This window comes from Gallinula chloropus, assembly GCF_964237585.1.
Source record: "Gallinula chloropus genome assembly, chromosome: 1".
Lineage (NCBI taxonomy): Eukaryota > Metazoa > Chordata > Aves > Gruiformes > Rallidae > Gallinula > Gallinula chloropus.
The window spans coordinates 149,169,915-149,195,793 of NC_140085.1; the positions used below are offsets into that span (position 1 = coordinate 149,169,915).

At 44.5% G+C, this 25,879-nt stretch overlaps 1 protein-coding gene across 2 annotated transcripts in view; it reads right to left on the reverse strand.

Moving 5' to 3' along the window:
• Nucleotides 1-8,161: 8,161 nt before the first annotated feature.
• Nucleotides 8,162-25,879, reverse strand: part of MCF2L (MCF.2 cell line derived transforming sequence like) — a gene marked incomplete at its 5' end in the record, with an annotated part of 150,888 nt that continues 133,170 nt past the window's right edge. Inside the window, 16 exons of one of the 2 annotated variants that reach the window (XM_084265939.1) lie at nt 8,162-10,474; nt 10,595-10,698; nt 10,793-10,905; nt 11,503-11,636; nt 15,101-15,175; nt 15,525-15,584; nt 17,185-17,300; nt 18,577-18,643; nt 18,810-18,888; nt 19,400-19,492; nt 20,252-20,473; nt 21,179-21,304; nt 22,328-22,420; nt 22,550-22,642; nt 23,834-23,903; nt 24,875-24,990. In XM_084265939.1, the coding sequence (XP_084122065.1) occupies nt 10,380-10,474; nt 10,595-10,698; nt 10,793-10,905; nt 11,503-11,636; nt 15,101-15,175; nt 15,525-15,584; nt 17,185-17,300; nt 18,577-18,643; nt 18,810-18,888; nt 19,400-19,492; nt 20,252-20,473; nt 21,179-21,304; nt 22,328-22,420; nt 22,550-22,642; nt 23,834-23,903; nt 24,875-24,990 (1,656 nt within the window). In that variant the 3' untranslated portion in view covers nt 8,162-10,379. The remainder of the gene's footprint in view (nt 10,475-10,594; nt 10,699-10,792; nt 10,906-11,502; nt 11,637-15,100; nt 15,176-15,524; nt 15,585-17,184; nt 17,301-18,576; nt 18,644-18,809; nt 18,889-19,399; nt 19,493-20,251; nt 20,474-21,178; nt 21,305-22,327; nt 22,421-22,549; nt 22,643-23,833; nt 23,904-24,874; nt 24,991-25,879) is intronic. The other variant, XM_084265938.1, reaches the window with a different exon arrangement.

Sequence of the window (25,879 nt, forward strand, 5' to 3'; positions counted from 1 at the left end):
TTTGCTGCCAAGGCTGGGCACAGCTCCCTGCAGAAGCTGTGATTGCTCAGGAAATCCAGGCTCGCTCTTTTCCCGTTATTTAGCGACAGCACGTATGGCTGGACGCCCTCCTTTGAAATCGCTTTCCCAAGAGGGGACATCCGGGCACTTCTCTGGATCACAGCCTGGCTAATTCCCAGCAGTTGGATTCCTGGGGCCATCAGGGGTGGGTGGAAGGTGCTGTCACAAGGCAGAGGAAGGAGGCCAGTTATTGGATTACAAAGGAGCTACAGCAGCTCCATGCTGTCCCCATCTCCACCTTTTGGGAACCCTCTCTACACCTCAGGCTGCCAACACGGGCCTCGTGCCTTGTTCATGTGCCCACGGCAGCGAGTTGAAAATAGCCATGGCACACTCAGCTTGGCAAGAGCAAAGCTGAGTTTGTGGGAGCTGCACGAAAACTCCTCTTTCCCTCTCACCTTCTTGGGGAAAGATCTAGGCCCGACTACTTGAATGAGTCACACAGGTCAGTTCAAGAGGCGCTGCCTCTTGCCCCCTCCTCCCTGCCAGGTTTCCTCAGGCTGTGTGGGTATCTCCCTGCCAGGGAGGGTGGGGTGGCCGCTACTTCATAGTGTCATCACAGCACCTCTTCACCACAGCATCCCTTCCCTCTCCTGTCCAGTTTGCAGAGCCTGGACATCCTTTAGGGCTGATGCAGCATTTTCCTTCTTTCTTCCTTGCTCTGCTGGCATCCCTGAGGCACGAAAGATGTTGCTTTTATTGCTTGGGAATACAGCCAAATGCTTGGTTATTATTTTTAGAGCCCAGGGAGAAGCCCAAGTGCTGCAAACAGCAGCCAGTTCACATGGGGACAGCCCTTCTTCCCAGAAAAATTCAGGCGATTCCATTTCATCAGGGATGACGGTGCCCATGAGGAGCATCCCTGGGGATTCAGCAGTCCCAGCACTTTATTACAGCTCTTTGCTCACGAGCTTCATAGCCACAGATGTCATCTTAAAGCTATTTCCTACTAACTTCAGCTGGGCCACTGCTGTGATTAAAGAGGAGCTGTGTTTTTAGAGAAGAGCTCCGAAGAGCTCCCTTTCCTTACTGTCCCCAGCCAGAGGACCAAACATCAGTTCATGAGCTTTTCTTCCCCAGAAGATCCTGAAGTCTGACTCCGTTTTTCTCCCTGTGTGGCCTTGCTGAGGTTCATGGGAACGGCCCGGCTCTTCTGCTCTATAAATCGCCCTGCCAGCGCAGGCTTCAGCCTTGGCTCACGTTTCCTCTGCAGCTCCAAGAAAAACAATCTGCTGCTCAATTAACTGTGAGCCTGTGTCAGTGTAAACACGCACCCCTGCGGCCCGTGGGTGCTGCTAGAATCACTTTGGGGACAACTGTGTGGAGCTGGCTGTTATGGGGTGTTTCACTGGCCGGTCTGCCTGGGCCAAAGTCACTTCATTTTTAAAAAAATCCAATGTGAAAAATCTTTAATAACATGAAATTAAGAAAATGTAGAGCAGGAACCTTGGTCTGGGGACCAGGGTGAGCCGATGCCTCAGGATGCACCGTTCTCTGCTCGTGTTTTGGTTCCTCCTGGCATTTTTCAAAGAGAAACTAATGGGATTTTGCTATTTTTAGTTTGCTGGTTTGGGCTGCAGAGGGGTCAGGTGTGGCAGCTACTGGGAACTGTGCAAATTGATCTGATCCAGCAGGTTGCTGGCCACTTAAACATGGGTTTCCCAGTCAGCTCACTCAGAAGCATTTAAAAAATAATAATTAAAATAAATTTTAAAATTATTGATTTCTATTTCAAAGAGGCCATAAAAGATCTCTGGAGTAAGCTGACAGGTCTGTGTCTAGGTAAGAAAGGTTTAGGAACAAGCTGCCTCATGAAGGCATGGCAAATGCCATTCAGAACCCCTGTAACAAGAGTAGCTTGTCATCATTATTAGTTTCTCAGACTAATTAAAAGCCAGCCAAGCCTGTGATCAAGTTAATAATCTCCTATTTCCATTATAATAATCTATAAATACATGAATACAATGCTGCTAAGCTTTAAAGCAAATTAGTCACTTTTCAGACCTCAAAAGAGAACTATTCTTTCCAGGAGACAATTCCTTGTCTGTTGACCGGGCTCTGTACCCCTATGGAGCAAATATTTTCAGAAGGAGGAAGTAGAAGGTGGGGACACAGGATCTTTGACAATTTCTCTGTGGCCACCTCCCACCACGAGTGCTTAACAATTTATTTTCTAATCTTGACGTGGGTGAGTTCTGCCTCTTCTTTTACTCCCTGAGGAGAAGGATATCTAAAGATACCTGGTAATAAAGGAAACAAAAGACATGGAAAAATTAGATGTAAAATAATGGCAACATACCCCCCAGTTTTGTTTATGCCACCTACCTCAGTTGGTAAGTAGAGATATGTTGCCAGCAGGTCAAAGGAGGTGATCCTCCCTCTCTACACTGCCTTGGTCAGGTCCCACCTGGAGTATTGTGTCCAGTTCTGGGCTCCCTGGTATAAAAAAGTCAGGGATCTCCTGGAGAGAGTCCAGAGAAGGGCTATGAAGATGATTAAGGGCCACGATCATCTCCTCTGTGAGGAAAGGCTGAGTGAGCTGGGGCTGTTCAGCCTTTAGACAGGAAGACTGAGAGGGGATCTGATCAGTACTTATAACGATCTGCAGTGTAAGATACAGGAGAAAACGGTCAGCCCCTTTCAATGGTCTGTGGGGTCAGGACAAGGGGCAATGGCCTCAAGTTGGAGCACAGGAAGTTCTGCACCAACATGCGGAAGAACTTTTTCCCAGTGAGGGTGACAGAGCCCTGGGACAGGCTGCCCAGGGGGGTGTGGAGTCTCCTTCTCTGGAGATATTCAAGACCCATCTGGACAGCGACCTGTGTGACCTGTCCTAGGGAACCTGCTCTGGCAGGGGGGTTGGACCTGGTGATCTCTGGAGGTCCCTTCCAGCCCCTACAGTTCTGTGTGAATCTGTGATCTCTACTGCAGCCCTTCTTTTGACTATTCCCTGAGATCAGCACAGCTGCAGCAGCCCCATTGGCAAGCCCACAGTCTTGTAAATGCAGCGGGGGCCCAACCTCGCTCTCTGGTCAATTAACAGGAAATGCACAAAGAGTAAAAAAAACCCCTGAGAGGTGGTGAATCAGTCACTTCAATTCACTTGTCAGAGACGCTGTTTCAGCACCAAACCTGCCAATCTGAGTAAAAACCTCTCAGAATAAAAATGCACAACTTGATCCTTGATTTTCTGCCACCATCTTTAGGCTGCTGCTGGTACAGGCGGAGGTGGCCACAGTGGTGCTTCAGAGAGGTGCGGAGACGCCCAGCAAACACATCACCTCTTCTTGTACATCATCTCTTCTTGTCTTATGGCTACAGGGACCTAATGTTGTGGGTGATTTTTTTGCCTACCTCTGCAGGTCAGAGCCACAGAGGAGCTGTCAGAACTCCTTGTGGTTTAGCCTTTGCCTTGGCCACTGCCCTGCTTCTCCTTCTGAAGGGCTGAGGGACTTGCTGCACTGCTAGGTTGGTGAGGAAGCATTGCTGCCTTGTCTTGCAGCCTGCTTTTGCTGTACACCACGCTGTTTTTTCTCTCTTGAGGATTTGTCTAGACTGTATTATCTTTGCTTGGCAAGGTTTTGATAATGGGGGGTGGGGGGTGCTACAGGGGTAACTTCTGTGAGAAGCTGCCAGAAGCTTCCCCTGTGTCTGATGGAGCCAATGCCAGCTGGCTCCAAGAAGGACCCACTGCTGGCCAAGGCTGAGCCCATCAGTAACAGTGGTAGAGTGGTAGGGCCTTTGGGGTAACACTGTTGAGAAGTGGGGAAAAAACCTCCTGTGGAAAGAGCAGACATGAGAGAGGCATGAGACGTGGCAGAGGAACAGCCCTGCAGGCACCCAGGTCAGTGCAGAAGGAGGGGAGGGAGGTGTTCTAGGCACCAGAGCAGATACTCTCCTGTAGACCCTGGAGAAGATCATGGTGAAGCAGGTTGTCCCCCTGCAGCCCATGGAGGATGATGGAGGAGCAGAGATTCCCTGGCAGCCCATGAAGGACCCCATGCTGGAGCAGGCAGAGGCACCTGAAGGAGGCTGTGGCATGGTGGGAAGCCCGTGCTGGAGCAAGCTGCTGGCAGGGCCTGTGGCACTGTGAAGAGAGTGGCCCAGGCTGGAGCAGATTTGCTGGGGGGACTTGTGACCCCACAGGGGACCAACGCTGGAGCAGCCTGGGACTGAAGGTCTGCACCCTGTGGAAGTGACCCACACTGGGGCGGTTGGTGAAGAGCTGAAGCCCCGTGGGAAGGACTCACGTTGGAGAAGTTCATGGAGGTCTGTCTCCCGTGGGAAGGACCCCATGCTGGAGCAGGAGTGTGCGGAGTCCTCCTCATGATGAGGAAGGAGTGGCAGAGATAACATGCAATGAACTGACTCAAACCCCTATTTCCTGACACCCCCACCCCCCACCCCATGCTGCTTGGGGGGGGGGGAGGAGGGAGAGAAATTGGGAGTGAAGTTGAGCCCAGGAAGAAGGGAGGGTGGAAGAGGTGATTTTATGATTTGATTTTATTTCTCATTACTTGACTCTGACTTGGTTGGTAATAAATTAATTGTCTCAAATCAGGTCTGTCTTGCCCATGAGGGTGATTGCTGAGCGATCCCTCCCTGTCCTTACCTTTTGTGGTATTTTCTCTCCCCTGCCCAGCTGAGAAGGGCAGTGACAGAGCAGCTTTGGGGGGTACCTGGCCTCCAGACGGGGTCAACCCACTGCGCTAGACATAATGCTGCACCCAGAGTCTTCAGGAAGAGGCTTGAGCTGGGGGTGAGGACACTTTGGACCAAGTGAGATGGTTGTGGCCAACTGACAGGGCTGTGTGTGTTTGTTTACCTGTGACAGGATACTCTGAGCTAACGCCGTGCCACAGTGTCTGGTGCAGGGAATGGATGCCAAAGCAGCTGTACCAGCCTTCCCTCACCGGGACACTGAGGGAGCTGCGGCCACGGGAGTGGGGGGAGCGAGGGGAGGTTGCTGCTGGAGTGGCAGCAGCTCCACACGCTCAGAGCAGCTCTCACTTCGGCCTATGACGTGCAGCACTTTTTGGCATTGAAACATCTTTGTATCATAGAGTCATAGAATTGTAGGGGTTGGAAGGGACCTCCAGAGATCATCGGGTCCAACCCCCCTGCCAAAGCAGCTCCCTAGGACAGGTCACACAGGGAGGCATCCAGATGGGTCTTGAATATCTCCAGAGAAGGAGACTCCACACCCCCCTGGGCAGCCTGTCCCAGGGCTGTGTTCCTCACCCAATTGCACCCACCAGCTCCTCTCAAAAAGATAACCCGTGCTCTCCCCTCTCTGCCTTTTGATCCCCAGCTGACATGTTACAGCCCAAAGCACCCTGCCAGCCAGCCAGTTCCCATCCCTCCTGCCCTGAGCAGCTGCTCGTGTGCCTGACTGGGGTGCGAAGGAGCCTGTGATGGGGCCAGCCTGTGGGGTGCTGGGTGCCAAGTACACGCTTAAAAACTGCCTGTCAGTGATGCAGAGCAACACCAGCTCTGGTTCAATGGAATTTAAAGAACAACAAGTAAATGGGCAGCTAGTTTGAAAAGTAAGGGCTGCAGATCACCCCCTCAGTGCTGTTTGACAGCTGCAGAGAGGTGGCAGCTGAGCTTCTGCTTGCTGAGGGCATCCCTGCAGAAAGCAGGGAGAAACAGAAGGAAACTTCTGAACTTCTTCATGGTGAAGGTGACAGAGCACTGGGACGGGCTGCCCAGGGAGGTGTGGAGTCTCCTTCTCTTCAAACCCCATCTGGACGCTGACCTGTGCAACCTGTCCTAGGGAACCTGCTTTGGCAGGGGGGGTTGGACCTGATGATCTCTGGAGGTCCCTTCCAACCCCTATGACTCTGTGAATCTGTGACGCAGTGACACCCGAGCAAGGATGGGCAACCAGGGGCTCAGGCAGCTCTGGATGACAGCTGGAGAGCTGCTGCATTGTGCTGCCTGCGGGGCAAGTGGCCAGCTGGGGCAGGAAGGTGGCAAGGAAGCCCTTGTGCTCAACAGAACAGGGAGACATAGGGCAGCAGGTGCCCACTGGCAGGACAGCAGAGGTCTGGAGTAAAGGATTTCCCAAGGATGCAACATCTGAAGGACGCCAAGGCTAAAGCCAGCCGCAGAGCCAGAGGAGCAGTTCATGACAGGAGACGGCCAGGTCATCAGGTGATGGATGAAGCTGAAAAGGGTGCTGGGGAAAGGAGGTGGGAAGAATGTGCACACACAGTGCCAGACTAACCTGGAACCACTGTCGACAGGCCCCTGAAAATACCAGCTTGAAGTGCAGCAGCTTGGAAATATGTGGAAAGGGATAAGACATCACCCCCCCCCCCCCCCCCAAAAAAAAAAAAGAGAAAAAACAGGAAAAATCTGATAGTCTTGCTGGGGAGGCAGCAGGGATCCCTGAGCCCGAGCTGGCTCTCAGGAGCACCTCCTGCCCCCCATGCAGCAGCTCAGCGAGGCAGGCAAACAGGGGCTTTGGTGCCCAGGCTGCTGTTCAAACACGGTATTGCAGAGCCTCTGGCAGAGATAAGTGGCAAGCTTGAAGTTTAACAAGCCTTAAATTTCTTTCCTGGGGGAATTCTGTAAGTATATGGGACGGCATTTAAAGAAGGTGGCTGGAAGTTGCAGGGAACGAGCTGGAGCACATCTGATACCTTTGCCAAAGTCCCTGGGCTGCCCTGCTGCTGCAGCTGGCCTCACCTTGTTTGTAAGGGCAGGAAAAAACATTTATCAAGTTCCTACCAGGGGCTTTACATGGCTGTTCCCTTCTTTCCAGCTGCTTATGAGTCTCTGAACTTATCCTTCCCTAAGAGCTGTTAAAATAAACAGTAGTTATTGCTAACATGGCCTATTGTTCCCTATTAATCTCCTTTTTGAAGGAGAGCCCAGAGAAGCTGCCTCAGCATCTAAACACCTTATTTTGATAACACAGTATCTAGACACAGTTCACACCAAATCTAAAGGACAACAGAACCTGGCTCTTCTATTCCCACATCCTAAGTTAAAGGACTCAAATGTGGGTTGCTCCCTTGTACCAGGCAGCTGTGGCTCCCACCCACACAAAAGCAGGGAGAGTGCTAATTCCAGGGACTCGTGTGGAGGCTCCGAACTTTACAGTGCCATTTGTAACACACGTCTGATGTGTGATGCAGGAGGGCAATTCCAACAAGAAAACTGCTTCTGTCTCCAGGAAAGACTGTGCCCCAGCTTTGAGACAGTTATTTAGGATATAAGAAGAAAGCCAAGATGAATCCAGTGTTTGCAACAGGAAGTTATAATTACAGTTAAAAAGAAATTGATCATTATTAGGCTTTTATATAAGGAACTCTTCACTTTCCACTAAGGTAAATTTGGAATTCTTTCATTCTTTTACTGTGGCAAGTATGGTGTGGTTGTGCTGAGAAAGGCTGTATCTCCTTCTGCTCAGAAAAGCATGACTACCTACCACAGAGGTGGCCCTTGAAGAACCAGAGTAAATAAAAGCAATCATGTCCCAGTAACAGCTTGGCTGGATCGTGTAACTGCCTGTGGCCACCATCTCAGCCCAAATGGCTTCCATCAGTGTGAAATTCACCTCCTGCCACAGCATGGTCACACCTTCCTCTTCAGATGCTGCAAGAGTGGTTGCAGTTTCTTGTTTCTCACCCAGCTGCTGCCGTTGCCGGACAAGGACCTCCAACTTACTCTGCTAAGGCCACAGGGTCAAGAGGAGCATGCATACAGGAGGGGAACCACAGGATACACAGCTTCCTTTGGGAAAACCCAATGGTGATGACCCATCTTTCATAAAAAGTGTGTGCAGGAGAAAGGGAATTAATCTGATCACCAGGCACTGGCTCTCATGTCCTATCCTCAGCCTGCAGACGCACTTTATCTCCCCAGTGCCAGGCAAGATGGGGTCACAAGGGCAAAATGGTGCTTTTTTGAGATGGTCCAGAATAAGTAGGCAGAAGATTCGGACACAGGGACCCTGATGAGCATCTCAGTTACTAGACTTGCAACAGCTGGAGAGTCCCAAATCTTTCAGCCCACCTCTGTTTTTATATGATCCCTGTGAGAAGCTTTTAGGCCTGTGAGACGGAGTAAAACACAGAGCCCGTCTGTATAAAGGCGTTCAGCAAGAAGCGCTGAAATTTATTCAAATCTTCATAATTACAATAGAGACCTCTGAGTTGGAACTTGTCATTCACACCAGCAGTAAAAAAGGAAACGGTGAAATGGGTCGTATTAAAGTGCAGTGATGTGGAGAGAACCATTGAAATAACACAAACGAGCCTGCGGCGAGAAAGGAAAGGCCAGTCCCATCTTAGCACTGACAGCAATGGATCAGTCAATTATGTTACAGATCATTTACAAAATAACTTACAGAGGTGAAGAGAAGCTGAATCTCACGTTGCCCGTTCCGTTGTTAAACATCTGACTAAATATTCCCAGTCAGAGGCAGTATTACATGGGATAATTAAAAAAAAGATCAGAGGATTTCTGCCTTGGAAAAAGATGCCTGAAGTAAAACCCTGATCAGCCTTTATATTGCAGTATTGCAAGAAACCTAAGTACTTAAGGATTGTAAAGTGACACATTCAGCAGCATGAAGACTATAAATACATCCTTTACATTGATACATTATATCTACACACACATATACATATCTACACACACACAGATACACACACCAGCACGCACATATGTGCACAAACACATGTGTGCCCACATGTGTGTATGTGTGTTTCCATTTGTCCTGACCGTGGTCAGCTGCATTTCTGATTGCGTCTGGGGTAGGGTGGCTTTTGTAACCCAGGAGTAAGATCCCTCTTCAGAGGGTCTATTGTTTAAGTTTTCTAAGCTGCAGCCTCTAAAATACAAAACTCTGGCATAAAGAGAGACCCCGGGGGCTCAGCCATCAGAGGGGCTGATGATCACCAGCAGCTAATGCTGCCGTGCTTAGCGCTTCTCAGCAATGATGCTCTTAGTGTCCTCATTATTTTTAAGTAATATGGTACATGAGTCAGTTAAAAACCTATTTTCATATAAGTAAAAATATAGGAGAGATGGACAGGAATGAATATAGTATTCCATGCATGCACACAGCTTGGGGCTGTCTGTAAGGACGACGTGCAAAGAACCTCTGACAAGGTGAAAATTTACGTTGGCTTACGTCATCCCTTGAAACATGGAGAGTTTAGCATCACCTTTCCTTTAAAAAAAACCCCAATGTAAAATACTTGTCTGTAGCATAAACTGCCTCTAATAAAGACTTTTTTTTTTTCCTGTGCTCCCCTTTTATAGAAGATGCCATTGCCTTTTTCTCTTTGAATAAACCTGCAACAAAGGCTACTGGCTAAACCCACATCTGCCTCCCAGCCCTCCCAGGTGTGTCTGAAGGAAGGCTCCCGACCCACAGGGCAGCCACCACAGTCCCCTCTGCCTCCAACCGCGTGTCCATGGTGAGAGCTGAAGGTAACCAAGTGCAATTGCCATTTATTAACAAATCATCTAGTGAATAAGAACGTTTGGCTTCCTTGTGCACCTGCTCAAGGAAGAAGCCCCTGCTCAATTGCCACGGCTATGTAAACACAGTGATACTGGTAAAGAATTCGGTTGCGAGGCCAAAACACCTCAGACAAGAGGTACTCCATTGCACACCTTGGTGAAAGGTTGGAAAGAATAAAATAACGTTTTCTTTTGATGCTGTTGTGGTCAGTGAACTGGCCACGCCTGCAACCCAGTCTCCTGGGAGCAGAAGACCCAAGATGACCCATATCCTGAAGACCCAAGTGAAGAGAAAAGGTCGGACCAAACCTTCCTGGTTGCTGTAGGAGTCCCATTCGCTGCATTGCCCCAGGTATGTCCTTGGAGAAAGGGCTTTTTGGGGAGGAGAAACTGTAAACTCAGGTTTATTTTCCTCATACCTATCCTGTAGAGCGATTGCTGTGTTACTTGTTTACAATAAGGATTTAGCACTGAACATGTTTTGTTTGCTCACACTGAGATCCTGGCTGTTACAAAGTGATACAGTTCTGCAGCAACCTGATTGTATAGCAGGGAGGAAATGTGTTCTCTGCTTACAGCTCTGCAGCTTCAGGCTTCAGAGCGGGAGCCTCTGCAAGACCCTATTTCAAAACCTCTTTAGCTTTTATTTACAATTCACATTCCATGCACTTTTCATTGGGATCTTCTGGGAGACCCTGTAAAAATCACCCATGAATATACTCAAAGCTGGCACCACGGAACTGGGGATTCTCCGTTTTGAGTCCAACATCCAGAACTCCCCACAACATGACAAACTCCAGATTTACCTTCTGTGGAGGTGGAGTGAATTTTTAATGTTAGCCCTTAATGTCCGAGAAGCTGGTGCTGCTGGCATTGCAGCTATCACTGCAACTTGATGATGTGCTCAAAGTGCTGGAGGCAGTGCCTGATTCTGGGGGGGAAAAAACCCAAAAACACAAGAAAATATGATATGGTGGTTGCTTTTCATGACATACTTTCCTAACAGGATTCTTGGGGGACACATTAATCTCATTTATAACAAACAGCCTACCTGAGCTGCTTAAAGATTGAGCTGATTTTGAATTGCCTATGAGCATCAGCAGGTTGTTTGCCGGGATCCAACCTTCTCTACCAGTGCTCAGGTTCTTTACATACCTAAGATAATATAAAAAGGAAAAGTCAAATTGCTTCATTTCATGCCTTTGAAGGTCTTACCCTAAACATCTGCCTTCTAAACAGATCTGCATACCAAAGTCCATCCTCCCCTTCACGAATCAGTTGAACTAGATCTCCACTTTTCACTGTAAAATCTTCAGAAACTCCTTTCTCATAATCAGTCACAACTGTATATTTGCCAGGAGTCTAAATGCACAGAGGAAAAACAGAAACAAATTAAGTTCTACTGAATAAACTTAAGGTACATTGCAGCTTCTGTTAGGAAAATCATTGTACTTTTCCCTCCTTTCTCATGCACACACATACTGAGAGGCAGTAAAACATTGCTGTTCAGATACACACCAATTTGGTACATGAATTCTCACACCCTGAAAAACATTCAGCGAAATGTTTCCATCACAATAATCAATTCAATTATCTACTAAATAAAATCCCAAGAAAACCCCCCAGAAAACCAAGCTGGCAAACTAGTTTCATGATGTAGGTGTGGAAGCCTGTTGACATGGGAGCTGAGCGTGTCATCACTTGACCGCTGTACTGTGGTATCAGCGGTCACAGCCTCACTAGGCTGCTGCTACATGGAGGCACAGATGGACCTTCCCAAGGTACAAACACAAGGCTGATTTAAGAGAAGGCCATTATTTTCCATTCCCCTAGGAATTCTGCCCAGATTTCAAGGCAGGCACTTCCCTTCCTGGAGGCTTCAGAACCATTCCTGCACACTGCCACACACACCGCATCCGTAGCGCTTGCTTAGCTCAATAGGAAAGTATGTCTGGTTACCAGCTTCATCTCGCCGCCTCCTCCTCCTCCTCCTCCTTCTTCCTCCGCATCTGACGAATTCAGCGGATCTTCAGCACTAGACCAGCCATCATTTTCTTCAGATGCATCAAGAGAATGAGATGTTTTAGCCCAACCTTGGGGAACAAACAGTCACTAGTTAAGTGCAAAGCAGCGGGCTGCTGACTGGGAGACATGGTATTTATTGCCACTGAAAAGCTCTGAGGTGACCCACATAAACAGGAGGAAAATCAAGTTGTCACAGTTGGTGGGTTAAATTCACAGCTGGCACAAGTTGGCCTGTTTCCATCAGAGCAGGCAGGGTTCTGACAACACACAGCAGTGAATTCAGCCCTTTAGGTTCATACAGAGGGAAACAGATGGAGAGAATGCAAATTCCCAAATAAAAATCAGCCACTTCTTCCTTACACAAAGGTGAAGGAAGGATAGATACTCTTGTTCTTAGGAGGAGGCAGAAGACAGGAACATGGACTCTATGGGAAGAGGACAAACACACTGGGTTGTCACCCAAAGCAACCTAAACTCAGCCTGCTGGAACAGGGGATGGATGCACATAGCTCTGTGCAACGTGTTGAGCCCTCAGAGCTGTCAGGAAACCCAACACAAGCTGCAGGCACTTTGTACTTCACCTGATGAGGCTGCTCATTATTCAAGGGTATTCAGGCACAAAGATTACTTAATCACGCTGAATTATCTCAGTGTTAAATCATCGCACCAAACGCCCCAAGAACAATCTCCCACTTGTCATTTATTGCCAAGCGTTCCTTTTTCTCTCTCTCAGGGTGAAGCATTTCACTTATTTACAAGGCTGAATCACATCCAGAGTGCACAAGATCCTTTTCCAAATAAAACTACAAGAAGTTTTACTAGTGGGATGCTTTTCAATGAGGTCAGCAGCTGCTAATAAATGTGTCAAGCTTATAATGGGGGAAAAAAAAAAGAAGTCATGATAAAAGACATAAATATTTGCAAGTAAGATTTTGGTTCAAGCCACAGGGTGACAACAATGAAACTCAAAGAATGAAAGGGAGAGGAAACCTCCCAACTTTTATGTGACTATTAGGTAAGTTGAGAAAGCACCAGCATTTCTGCTCTTCGCTGCTTCCGAAGCGTTTGTCACCCGGCTGCGCATCGTCTGAGTAGTGCTGAAACAATCCAAGAACCACAGGAAGAAAACAGACCCAGGGCACAGCAAACAGAGTGGGGCTTCTACCTGGCCTGTGCTGCTGGATGACCTGTGCAAGGTTACTAGTACTGACACATTTGAATACCTGTCCAGGGTTAAGAGTGAACTTCCATCTGTGAAGAAACTGAGCAGTAATTTCCTGCTGTATTCCATGCAAACTCCCTTGGAAGCTCACATCTTCTAGCTGGCTCGTGGGACACAGCAGAAACCCTTTCCTTTGTTTCCAAGTTAAGAGCAATGCAACAAAAGAAAACTTTCTCCTCATTGTTCCAAGCTCTCATTAGAAACAGAATTGATGAGTAGCACAAAAAAAAGGTGAAATCACTGCAATTGCTCTGCCTGTAGAATCATACTCACATGTCTGCTCATCTGGCCCATTTTGGGGAACAGCTCTCTCTGGGTAAAAGCAGACTGGCCTGAACCTGCCATACCAACAGGATTTACATTCCTCCTCTTCATACAAGCTGACCCTCCCCTAGGAATGAACCTACATAAAAGCCCACCTGATCCTGAGTGGGGGTAAGTGGTCATGTTCCTACCAGCTGACTCTAGGCACCAAAATACTGCCCTGCATTCACTGTGCACACATGTGTTCTGCACAGTGTCACGAAGTCTGAGCTCCCTATAAATGGGGGAAGCATCAGAGAACAGCAGGCAGTCTTGAGAACAGGCAAAGTTCTGCAGAAACGAGCTTAGATTTGATGGTGCTGGGAAAACTGAGGATTCATTAACAGCTTCTCTTCAGAAATGTGCCCAGGGGGTTCTTCACAGAGAAAGGATCTCCCTGGCAAGATGTGGTTCTGCCACCAATTTGCTTTCCTTGAGCTCACTGCAATGATAGTTGGGAGCAATGCACCAGTGAAACCAAGGAGCTGTGACCCTCGTCTGGTGCAGTTTCATCCTGAAATGCCAAGGTCAACTGCCTGCTTATCCCTCTTTGAGTTAGGGAAAGAGAAGTTATAAAGTGTCACAAAAGAGATCAGAAGACAGACAAGGGAGTTACTAGATGGTTTAAATTAATTTACTTGGTTTAGTGAGTTCATAAATTGATAGGCTGCTAGACAGAATAGAAGATCAGACAAGTCCGTTCTGATTTTACTGTAAATTAGCAATGACTGAGACCTCTCCATGCTGGAGAATTTCAGCACCTGTGGGAAAGGCCACAAAACACCCTTTGCTTTCTGACAACATTTTCAGGCACTCAGGATTTCTGTGGTATATGGAGATCTCAGGTGTTTGAAAGCTACCTGCAGAAAAACGAACCTCCTAACTCCTGCATCTGGCCTGGGATTGCATTGCCTGCTGCTCAGACAAGGTGACTGGTGCTGCACAGCTTCCCCGGCATGGCAGCTGGACCTGCATCATTTCCATGGGTGAGACAAAGGCTGTGGAAACCCAGACAGGGGGATGATGGTAGGGCTTGGAACAGGTTCATCTTTAGAATACTGTTTTCTAAAAGAGATGGTGGTGGAAAGAGAGTCAGGAAGAGAGGGACTGCTTTCATAAAATCACAGGATACCCTCCACTAGCCCCAGCTGATCATCTTCATGGCCCTCCTCTGGACTCACTCCAACAGCTCCATGTCCTTCTTGTACTGGGGAATTACTATTCTGAAAGGGCTTCTCACAAGGAAGGCTTACAGAAAGTGCTTCTAACTCACACCTCAGCAATGGTTAGTTCATCCACTGCAGTGAAATTCTTACTTCTGTCTCTAGTTAATTAACCCCAGAGATAGAAATGGGTCATTTAACTGAAATGCTTTTTTATGCTTTATGCAGCTTTAGCTGTGGGTTGGGAGGACAGGAGGAGGCAAACTCCTACAAGGGGTTCAGTTAAATTATTGGCTGTTCACAAGAGTGGTAAAAATTGCTTACTATGACCCAAAGAAAGATGGAACAGGACTGTGACTACATTAATAAATGCAGATCTAAAGTGGCAATTCCACGTGACAGGGATGATCCCCACTCTGACTGCAGTACATGCTTTTCTGGTTTTATTTTGTTTTTTAAGTTGCACCCTCTCCACAAGGAGCACAGCAACAGGAGAATGCTAAGTGGAAAGCCAAGTGTATCTCAGCAACTGGATGCCACTTGTAGTTCCATTAAACACCCAGCTTCTGGTTATTTCTTCAGCAGAGCAGCCCTTTCCCACTGCCCTCTCCCAAAACCTAGTTAGCTTTATGCTACTTTGTCAATGCCAAGGTAAAACTTCAACCAGTTGTGCTATCAAAACCAAGAGTATACAGGAGCTGACAGACCCACTTGGAAACACTCAGCTGCTACCAATGCTGCTGCACGCAACAGCATCACATGGGTGTCCCCAGCACTAAGAGGTAACACTTTATAGGAAGGATGTGAGGATGTTTGAGGAGTACAAGATGTGGTATCACTCTACCTCTTAAACCAAAAGGAGTTGGGTCACTCACTACTTCGTGCCGTTTAGCTTTTTTGTCAGGACTGGTAGGAGAAGCTGCAGGAGGAGGAATAGGCAAAAAACAGAGAAGAGAGATATTGAAGAACTGGAAAAAAGAGCAGAGGTGGATTGCATGCTAAATACCTTTGAGTTTACACTGGAAAACAAATGGATTTCTGTAATCACTCTAATTTTAGCCATCACTGGTTAAAAGCAGAAGGAATTAATTACTGACATGTAGTGATCTGAAGATAAATTGACAATTTTGTTTTACAGTAATAGATGAAAGCATATGTACACTTTTCTAAATGAACTAGAGCTCAGATGAACAAATTAATTTCAATTTTAGACAAACATTCCCAAATAAAGCAGTAATTTTTATATAAATCTAGTGCTACAGCAATACCTGGTCCTGTAAGAAGGATCATTGGCAATGTCTGGCTTTTAGCAGAAGGAGGTGGAGTTTCTGTCAAGGCAAGCATGGGATATTAGCGCTTACCTCACATTAGCATTAGATACACAACCCTAGAGCCTCTCCAGAAAGAACTCAAAGGTAATCAGGTTTTAAAAAGACATTCTGAAAAGATGCTTGGGAAAAAAAAAGGAAAACCATACTCTTGAACAAGCAACATCATCTTAACACAACTCAGATCGTTCAAAGCAAGAAGTGAATGTACTGGTGTGATTACTTGGCAGGAGGAAGCAAGAAAGGTCTCAGACTCCTATTGCCTGTTGTAGCAAAAAAACCCTAAAGACCATTTCTGCAAGCATAGAGAATTCTTATTTATTTTTGTATCCAGCAAAACAACATTTGTGCTGTAGTTATGCTTTGGGAGTTCTGTTAGCCAGGATGCTAATAGAGATACTCTAGAAAACCTTGATTCCTTTTTGCCAAGTACAAGTGCATTTGGGGCAGATCCACTCTAGAGCTAGCAGCAGGCCAGGTGTCTGATCCGAAGACAACTTCCTTCCTCTAGTTTTCCTACAGAAATGGGGCTGTAAACTCCTATACTCCTATAAACTCCTTCTCTGGCCTCCATAGCGAGATTGGAGGCACTGGAAACTGCATTCTTCCTCTTGCATCTCCAACAACTTCACCTTTCCCAGCTGCATGTGCCCCTCCCACACTGGAGCTGGTTTTCTCTTGCAATCTCCCTGCCAGGGTCAGTGACTGGGGAACCTAGCTTGAAATTAGGAGAGCAAGCTAGTGTGCTAGTGCATACACCAAGAAGCTATTCCACTACACACACATACAGAACAACGCTTCAATTACAGCCTTCAACAGAAAACAGTCTAGCTTTTTTATTTTATTTTTTTTTAAATTACCTTTCTGACTTTTGAGGCTAGTAAAGCCCTGCAGCGTAAAGCGCTTTTTTGTCAGTACAGAGCATTCTGAGGTAGAGCTAGTGACATCTACAAAGGAAGAGAGAGACATGGAAAGAAAGGGGAGAAGGCCATAAAAAGATTAAGGCAAAAAATCGTTTGCAGCCCTGCCAGGAAACCTGCCCGTTAGGGTGAGGAAGGACAACAAAGTGCAGGTACAACAGCAGAACCCAGGTGTCCAGCTGTTCTCACTGTGCAGGAGCCTGCACTTCAGTAAAGAAACTCCATGACAGGAACCAAAATTAGGTAAAAAACCCAAACTGACAACCAACCAAAACCCTTTGGAGCAGGTAATGCCGAGAAATTTATTCAGAGGACAAGAACCCTGGGCAGCAATAAGAGAAGACCCACTGCAGACTCAGGCCTAACAGCACACAGTTCCTACCTCCTTTTGGCTGCCCGTCATTTGAGGTGGCTTTGGGCCTGTCCACGCCACACAGGAACACCAAAACCCTGAGCTAACAGTTAGTGGGACTGACACGCTGGCGCAGTGTGGGCAGCACTTTGTGGGTGGGCTGCCTTAGGGCGAAACAGCACAGCCCTGCTCAGCCAGGTGTAACACTCACTGCTCTTCCCTGCGCTACCGGGGCTACTCTGCGGGTGGATCTGCCTGTGCACCCGCAGCGCAGGCCATGCTCTTGCAATTAGGGATTACAACAACAATAATATACGTGTAAACTCACCTTTGCCTTTCTCAGGGTACTTTGGTGCTGCTGTAGTGCCATAACCTTCTAGGCTCGCGAGATCAGCTCTTCTCTCCTCCATTCTTTTGGTGTTTCTGATGTGGTTCCGTGAAGGGCTGTTTATTGAAAGAAAATTTAGACAATTAATCTGTCTCCAGCAAATCTGGGTCTGAACAGGGCTGATGACCTTTGGTCACAAGTTGCCTTTTTACATACAGGTAAACAAGCTGAAAACCATTTCTCAGCTACTTCCCAGGTGATACCTTCCAGGATCAAGGAAATCATCAGTGACTATACATAGAAAGACCATGAGCACAGACAAAGGTGAAAGACTCCCCTGACTGCAACCTCAGACACTATGGCAGAGGGAGCTACTCAAAAGACAGGTCATGACAGCTCACTCTCAGCTACAGGCATACGTTCTGTGCTGACAGTTTCCTCTGGAATACACTAAGGAAAGAAGAGGGGGAAAAGGGAGAGAGAGGAAAAAGGGAGAGAGTCAAAAAAAGAGAAGGAAAAAAAAAAGGAATAAATGTTGCCCCTAACTCAGGAACAAATGAGGAGTTAACAAAGAACATAGGTTGTATCTTGCAACTGGATTCCCAAGCTTCTGATTGGGAATGGAATGGAGAAAGACGTCCCACAGATATTATGCAGCTGGGAAATTCTCCCTGAGTGGTAAGTAGATGCATAAGTACACAGGGCAGAGAGCTACTGATACATATCTGAACACACACTCTGTGGGAATGACTGAAGATATGAGTATATATGCTTATGGATATATACACATATAATGAATAAAAGCGTGAATATCAGAGGATTAAAAAGGTGTCAGAGAAGGGCAGAACAGCTGGTGTGAGCAGAAGAATATACAGGTTGGTAGGCTGAAGGATACAAAAATAAGAAAAGCTTGACTCAGTAGGTGGGACAGAGGAGAAATTAACACATCATGTAGTTAAGAGAAAGAAAAAAAAAGAAAAAAGGAAACTGGACAAAAAGAACAAAGGACAGAGGAAAGATAATGCCCTAAAAAAGACAAAAAGAAGGCAACATGACATTGGGAAAGAAAAAAACATAATCCAGGTGAAGGAAAAGAACAGAGAAGGAAGGAGAAGGCTGCTCCACGAAACTCTTCCTATTTGAGGTGTAAAGTACATAATTAGCTGCTTAACAAACAGACCTATAATACCACCAGCCCATGCCACTGCTGCTTAGTGTTCTGGATATGTGTAAACCCCAAGATTTACACCTTTATAGTAGGAAGAGACCTAAAAAGCCCCTAAAAATCCATAAGGGCTGGTATTAAGGGATAGGAGTAATGAAGAACTGCAAACTAGATGTATTAGTAAATTTACAAGACATCCAGGCTGATTTGACAACGTACTTTCTCACCTTGTACAAGATGATGCTGGTAGAGGTAAACTCTGTGTTTGCTCCAGTGTCCTGTGCTGACTGGCTTCTGTAACGGAGGAAAGAAAAAGAACTAATAACACTCATTTGTGTTTCAAACCTTTTCATTTCTACAGTCCTACACAGCAAAGATATACATGGCAGGTTTTGAAGTTCAAAGAGAAAAGAGATTAAAAATCCCATATATATATATATATACATCCAAAATATTCTACCTCTGCATGCCTGCAGTTGACTCGTCAGCACTTTTCTTATTTCGTTTACCCAAGTAGCTTTAACTTCAGGGGTTGGTGCCTAGCAGAAAATAAATACAAGCAGCCATTAAGCACAGAGTACTTATTTAACAAGAGAGTTGCCAGCCAGAGCACAGCACTGAAGGAATCCTTCAAGAGGACAAAGCTCTCTCTCTAGTCCTCCAGTGAACAGAAACTAATTGTGACAACTGGAACACACGAGGGCAAAGGCTGTGCACGTGCTACAGTCAAACCCTGGCTCCCAAGCCATCCACTGCTCCAGCAAGAGCAATAGTAACCATGTACACAGTATCCTCCAGGTTCTAAAACATTATTTTTTACCCCAGAAGACTCTGCAGTTGAAATATATTAAGAATCTACCTTATGAATTAATTTGGTAATGTGTTTTCTGTTTTATTTTTTATTCCTCCTTTTTTCCACATTTCCTCATCACTGTCTATTGGTGATAAGACAGAGAAAGAAAACTCCAGACCTCCTTAGGGTCAGACTGCCCTGCCTGCTTTTATCTCTCTCTTTTTTTTTTTTCCTCAATGCAGTGCCCTGTTACTTACCTGTATGATGTAAACTTCTTCCCTTGCATTATACCAGATTTCAAATTTTTTTGCATCACCTTTGACATTTTCTGTTATTCCAACTGCTGCCATCTGGAAGCAAACAAAACAAGTGACTTGCCAAATTGAAATTACAGTAACAATGGAAGTATGGTGTTCCCTAGTCCCTGTTTCTGAAAAGGAAACCCACATTTAGCTTCTTGCTCAAGGAATAGAATAACTAATAACACACGATCTACACATTGGATGTATGACATTTAGAGTTTTGTGTCAGTGTGACTACCTCAAAGGGAAGAAAGATTTAGGTACATTATATCAACACTGAGCCAACAAGTGTTTCTTAAAATCATAGAATTATAGAATGCTTTGGGCTCGAAGGGACCCCAAAGCCCATCTAGTTCTAATCCCCTGCCATGGGCAGGGACACCCTCCGCTAGCTCAGGTTGCCCAAAGCCCCATCCAACCTGGCCTTGAACACTGCCAGGGAGGGGGCAGCCACAGCTTCTCTGAGCAGCCTGTGCCAGGGCCTCACCGCCCTCACAAGGAAGAATTTCTTCCTAATGTCTAATCCAGGTCACCAAATCTATTATATCTGTTTTATATTGCCCTACTCTACTCATTATTACATGTTCTGTGTAAGGCTAGCATGGTTTAGCTTTTCTCAAAGGGCAATTTTCCCCTACCCTGACAGACAGCACCACAAATGGACACAGACCAGGGAGATTTGCCTTAAAGGGTGAAGTTCCCACTACAAACCCCCATCGTATCTTCACCGACAAGAACCAGAATGTCGTATATAAAGCAGGCTAAGCCCTCACTACCTCAGCCTCGCTGGGCTGGTGGGTGCCTTACATTTAAGGAGTGTTTGTAGCTGTAGGAAGGTGCTTTCTCATATCCCTCTCCGTTTTCTTCCCGCTTTTTACAGAACAGCACTGCTTTCTCATGGAGGAAGAGGTGTCGCTGCATTGGCTTGAAGCGTGCCAGATCTTTCACCTTCGAGTGACCCTTCTTATGATCAGTCCAGACATTGAAGGATCCCTGCATTAAAAGCTTGCCCAGCTCATTCAGGTTCCCCTGGAAGGCAGAGAGTGATGTTTATAACTACAAGGACTAAAATGCACACTCTGAACGGGTCTTTACAAGTTCTGCCGTTGCAAGTAACTTCTCACATCAGTGTTTACACTGGGCATGGAAACACAATAAAGTGAATGTTGGATTTTTACACATAATTTTCTCCTCAACACAGGATTTTACCTGACTCAGGAGATACAGAGATCGATACATAAAGAGAGGGGGAGGCACAATACACGTTTGGCTGTTTGGAGGTTGGTTTTATCCCCCAAACTCTGCTCCAAAGCTCCTGTTGTGTTTTGGTTTGCTGTTTGTTCTTTTGGTTGGCTTTGTTTGTTTTTTTTAACTGGAAGTTTTGGGTGTAGTTTTACACATAGATATAAATACTTAGTAGTGATTCCCATTTGGCAGTAGCCTAAACCAGAGATTCTTCATGACAATTTTCAGTTTCTTACACAGTGTCAAGTAGATCAAATTAAAAAAAAAAACAACTTGGGCTGATGAAGCAAATATTCATAGCAGGAAAACTTCAGAAGAGTATAGAGAAATCTTCTATACTTTACCATTGTCTTCTTTACACAATTCAGTTTAAATGGACCTTTTCTAAAATATTTTTCTCATTATTACTACAGAGTATAGGGCACGCTGTACACATACTTAAACAAATGAAAATGAAAATAAAGGGTCACTAAAAATACCATTACTCACATCATAGCCTGTAATGGCTATCTGGTGCATAGAGTCATTAACTGCTTTGAGAATACCCAGTATAGAAGTTAATGCCTCCTGAAGATCTTCAGCACCTTCACAGTTCTTACTGTACTTGAGCATCTCCTGAGTGGGCAGGGAATGACAACATCATGACTTAGCTTTGACAACACTGGCAACTAGAAACGTTCATATTTTAAGAGAGAACAAGTTTTTTAAGTTATCCTGTTAAGTTTTATACCATATAATCTTGCAGGTTAAATACTGTCTGGAACTCAGAAGACCCTCAAGTTTTACTTCTCATCTCTGCTGCTAATTAGCCAAATATATTTTGTGCATGTAAAGGCTTTGTAAACCCTGCCTAAGAACATTTCAAGACAGACTTTGCAAATGTTATTTTCATCATAATTGCTCTTCCTCCCCCCCAAAACAACCCCACAACAAAAAAAGCACCAAACAAAAGGATATTTTTACAGCTGTAAATTTTTTTAAAACTACTGTTAAATGCAATTATTGAAAAATGTGTCTGTGTGAAATATTTCTTACTTCAGATATGGCAAAACCTTTCAATATTAATTTAAAAATTTATGATAGTCTGTTGCTCTTATTTTGCTCTCTCAGTATAACAACATGTTTAAGTGAATCACTACAGCAACCTCTGCAAAAACAGTACACAGCGCTCTCAGTCATGTACATTTCCTAGAACCCAGCATGGCAAATTCCTGCAAAATGGGTAAGGCAACTGTAACTGAGGAGTAACAGTTCAGATACTCTCCATTCTTTGTCACAAAGGTATCTTGGTCCTTCTGTTGCCCCTAACCAACTTTACATTCTTCTCTTGAGCAGAAATGTAAGGCTAAAAGCAGTTACACAAGGTACCTCTGCGTAACGTTTGCCTGTCTGTGACCAGCTTTTGGGCTGAATGAGAACTGAGGGTTGATAGACTGAGATTTGTCTCTATTTTGATTTGTACATCTCTCTCCTAACTTTTGGGTTTCTCTGCAGCAGGCTGAGAAGCTAGATTAAAAAAACCATAATGCACAAAATGTACTTAGTTTAGTAACACATACAGAAGTAGTATATACTATATATATATATAGTGTATATACATACACACACACTTTAGTAGTGTAGTTTAGTAACACATACCTTCAGCAATAATTGGTATTTGGTTATTCTTTGAACGGGTTTCAGCAAGTATGAGTCCAAACTGAGCTTGTGGTCGAGTTTCCTTTGACATTCCTGTAATCAGTGTTGGATTTTATCAGGACACTAACCAATATTTTTCTTATTTGTTCTTCAGATGATTAAATAACAAAAAACTCCACCAAACCAAAACTGCAATTATTTTAGAGACTTCAGCAAGCATACCTGAAAGAATACAGAATCTGAAAACTGCCTCCACAAACTTTCAGATCGAGGTTTATTTTGACAATACTTCTCATAAATCTGGAAATCTTCCATCTGAAATTGGGGGGACAAGCAAAAAATTAATCAAATCTTATGGCTTTAACAAAATTCACAAGATTTTTTTTTAATGATCAGTAAGGCTATGGCAAAACAACAACTAAAAAAAAATACAATTCCCTGAGGTATCCCAACCAACCAACCACTTATTCAAAATAAATGATTTTGTAGTGGCTACTCAATTTTACTTGGAACATCAAAATAAAATGTTCCTGTCAATTTTTTTTGCTTCAGTTGAGTGTACAGCACCTGACAAAGAAGCATACAGCATAATTCCAAGTGCATTTCTGTAACAATATGGAAGTTACTTCTGTGAATGCCCAACCACGAGTCCCTCTGTGCAATGTGTTGTAAAAGCCTTTCTACTTTTTCCTTTAAACATTTTAATTTCATGAGAGTGTTTTTCACTGGGAGCTGTGCCTAGGTGGACCAACCAGTTTGCTGCCCTGTATCGCTTCAGCAACTGAACAGCACTTCAGCACTTGTTGAACGCAGAAGGAAATAAGACTGTTAAAATAAGACTGTTAAAAATGTCACTGTAACTACTGATAAAAGGAAAGACTGGGCAGGACATCAGCAGGCACAGAAGTACCTCTGTCCCTCAGTTTTAGGAAACAGCATCCAGTAAATAAGAGGGGGAAGGATGGTTTCTCCCAGGAGTTTCAGAGCAGCAATAGGAAATTGATTTCCATAAACATATTCCTATTTAGCCTTTAGTATCCTATGAGTGAGACCAATTGTTCACTAAATCACAGGCTGAAAAAAGTTTAATTCTGTCACAACTTTCCATCTGCAGAATAGAAATATTTTGGACTTAACTCTGTTGAGGTGTATTCTTTAAAGAAAACAGAAAACAACAACAAAATCTGGTAAAGAAATCTAGCCAAGTAAACCAACTATTTATAGTGATGTGAAACAATACAGTGCATGACTCCTCTTGGCATTTCTTAGCTGCTACTTTAATAAAGCAGTTTTGTTTCAACAAGGTAGTAGCTCTTTCTAACAAAATTAATTACCCCACACAGCAGAAAATACCCCCAGCTCCAATTAACACCCACATTCCCAACCTGCTACCTGCTCAAGACAAACAAAGGGGATGTGCTGGCAATTACAATGTGAAAATCACTTTCATATGTTACAGTCCCAGAGGGACTTATGAATGAAATGCAAATGAAAGATGACACATACCTGATCCAGAAAGCACCGTCCTACTAGCTCTGGGTATTCAACATAGTTTTCTAGTTCTCTCAAGAATATTCTGTGAGAAAGAAGATTTTCTTAGACCACATGTTAAAAAAGTTGTAGTTAGCATTTCCATGCTTGCAATTTGTTTTCTAAACTTTTGAAAACTGAGTTTTAATTCTGTACTACAACACTAGAAAAGCCCAAAATCCTGTAGATCATATACTTAAAAAAGGATAGCAAGTGAAAACAAACATTCAGACCAATTTTTTTGAGCTTGCTGTTGCTACAACTGAAATCAAATATAAGATTGGGGGTGTGTGTGTGGATTTTGTGTCCCTGCCCCATGTATTCAGCAGCAGGATTTGTACAGTTTAAAGTGTTTGGCTTTTCCTTCCAAATACTACTGAAAACCACAAAGCAAATAAACAAACCAAACCCCACCTCCCCAAACAAAAAACCAACCAAAACCAACCCAAAAAACCCAGTGGCAAAGCTTCCAGTCTAGTTTTGCCTGAATAAGAAACAATTATTTAATATTCTTAACTCATCTTGAAAATAATTTGCTTTTCTATCAATTTAAATATTACCATGTGAAGAAATACCTTTCTAGCAGCAAGGATTCAAACTCTAGACAGAGGTCATTCAAGTACAAAATTAACTGACCTCAACCAGAAGTAAGAGTTGAAAATTTGTTGTTTAGAATAATAATTTACTTTCCATAGCAAATTTCATTAAAAAATTAAAGAAACCCAAACAAACCTTGTTTCTATTAGCTTGTAACAAGATCCCTTTACCTTTCTTCAGGAAGAGGACCACAATGCAAAATTTTACCCATGTACTGCAAACACTTAGAAAAATCCTTCACACAGCTTTGCTCAACTTCTATAGATATTTTGCTTTTCCTCTTCTATGCAATATGGACTTGGCCATGCCAGATAGCCAAGGGGGATTCAGCAAGGACCTTTTAGCAATTTAAAATGGCATTAAAAATGAGTAAAGAATCCCATTCAAACCCTACTTTTAGATCTGAATGCAAATCCTCACCTGTTGTGAAAGTGATAAATTTCTTCCATATTCCCAAACAAGATATCCTTCTTATTTTGGAGTTCTGGTGAAATGAGATGAGCCATTAAGGGATTATCCATCTCTGCAGCATAACCCTGCAACACAGGAGAGGGGCACACCGATTATCTCTCTTCACCTGCAGCACCTGTCTCTCTCTGACAAGGCAGCCTGCCTGCAGGCTGACAGACAGCAGAGAGAGAGCTCAGTATTAGTAATGAAAATAAAGCATACAAATCTGATTTTCTATGTAAGAAACACCTATGGCCTTTAGAAAGACACTTGAATTATTACTGCAGTATTAATTAAGAAGGATGAAACAAAGTTTGCAGGTAACAGAAGCCATTAAGCTGGGAATTCTATCCCTAAGACATTTTCATTAGCTTTGGTACCAGAAGTTGTAACTTCAGGGTCTGACATCTTCCATTTGTGATAGAAGGCCACATTGTCTTATCTGTGTAACTGGCACAGTAGAGGAAAAGAGCACATGGGTAGCTTTAGCCCAGGTCCCAAGGTCACTAATCTGTGTTTGAGTGTTCTCCAGAAACACTAAAAAACCCCACCCCAAACCAAACCAATCTCCCTAAAAACCCCAAACCCAATCAAAACACCAGAAAAGCTGCAAGAACACACACTCTAGTACCTGTAAGCAGATTTCTTAGTGTGAGTGGTACAGGCATTGAAGGAAGATGATGCAAACTACTTTAGATTTAGATTAGATTTCTCTCTCTTTTTTAAACACAGTTATCATGGACAAAGTGGTCACTGCATTAGTGACAGTGGTTATAATAAACTGCACTGAATTATAACAACTGATGAATTAAAGGAAAGAATAAGTGCATCTACAACCAAGATCTTTCAATTTCAAAAGTGATGTCCAAACCACAAAAAGTAGGACAGCTAGCTGGTTAAGTCATCTAGCCCCAAGAATTCAAACATTTGGATAGGATAAAGATTTTTTTTTTTTTAAAAAAAAATCCTTTCAAG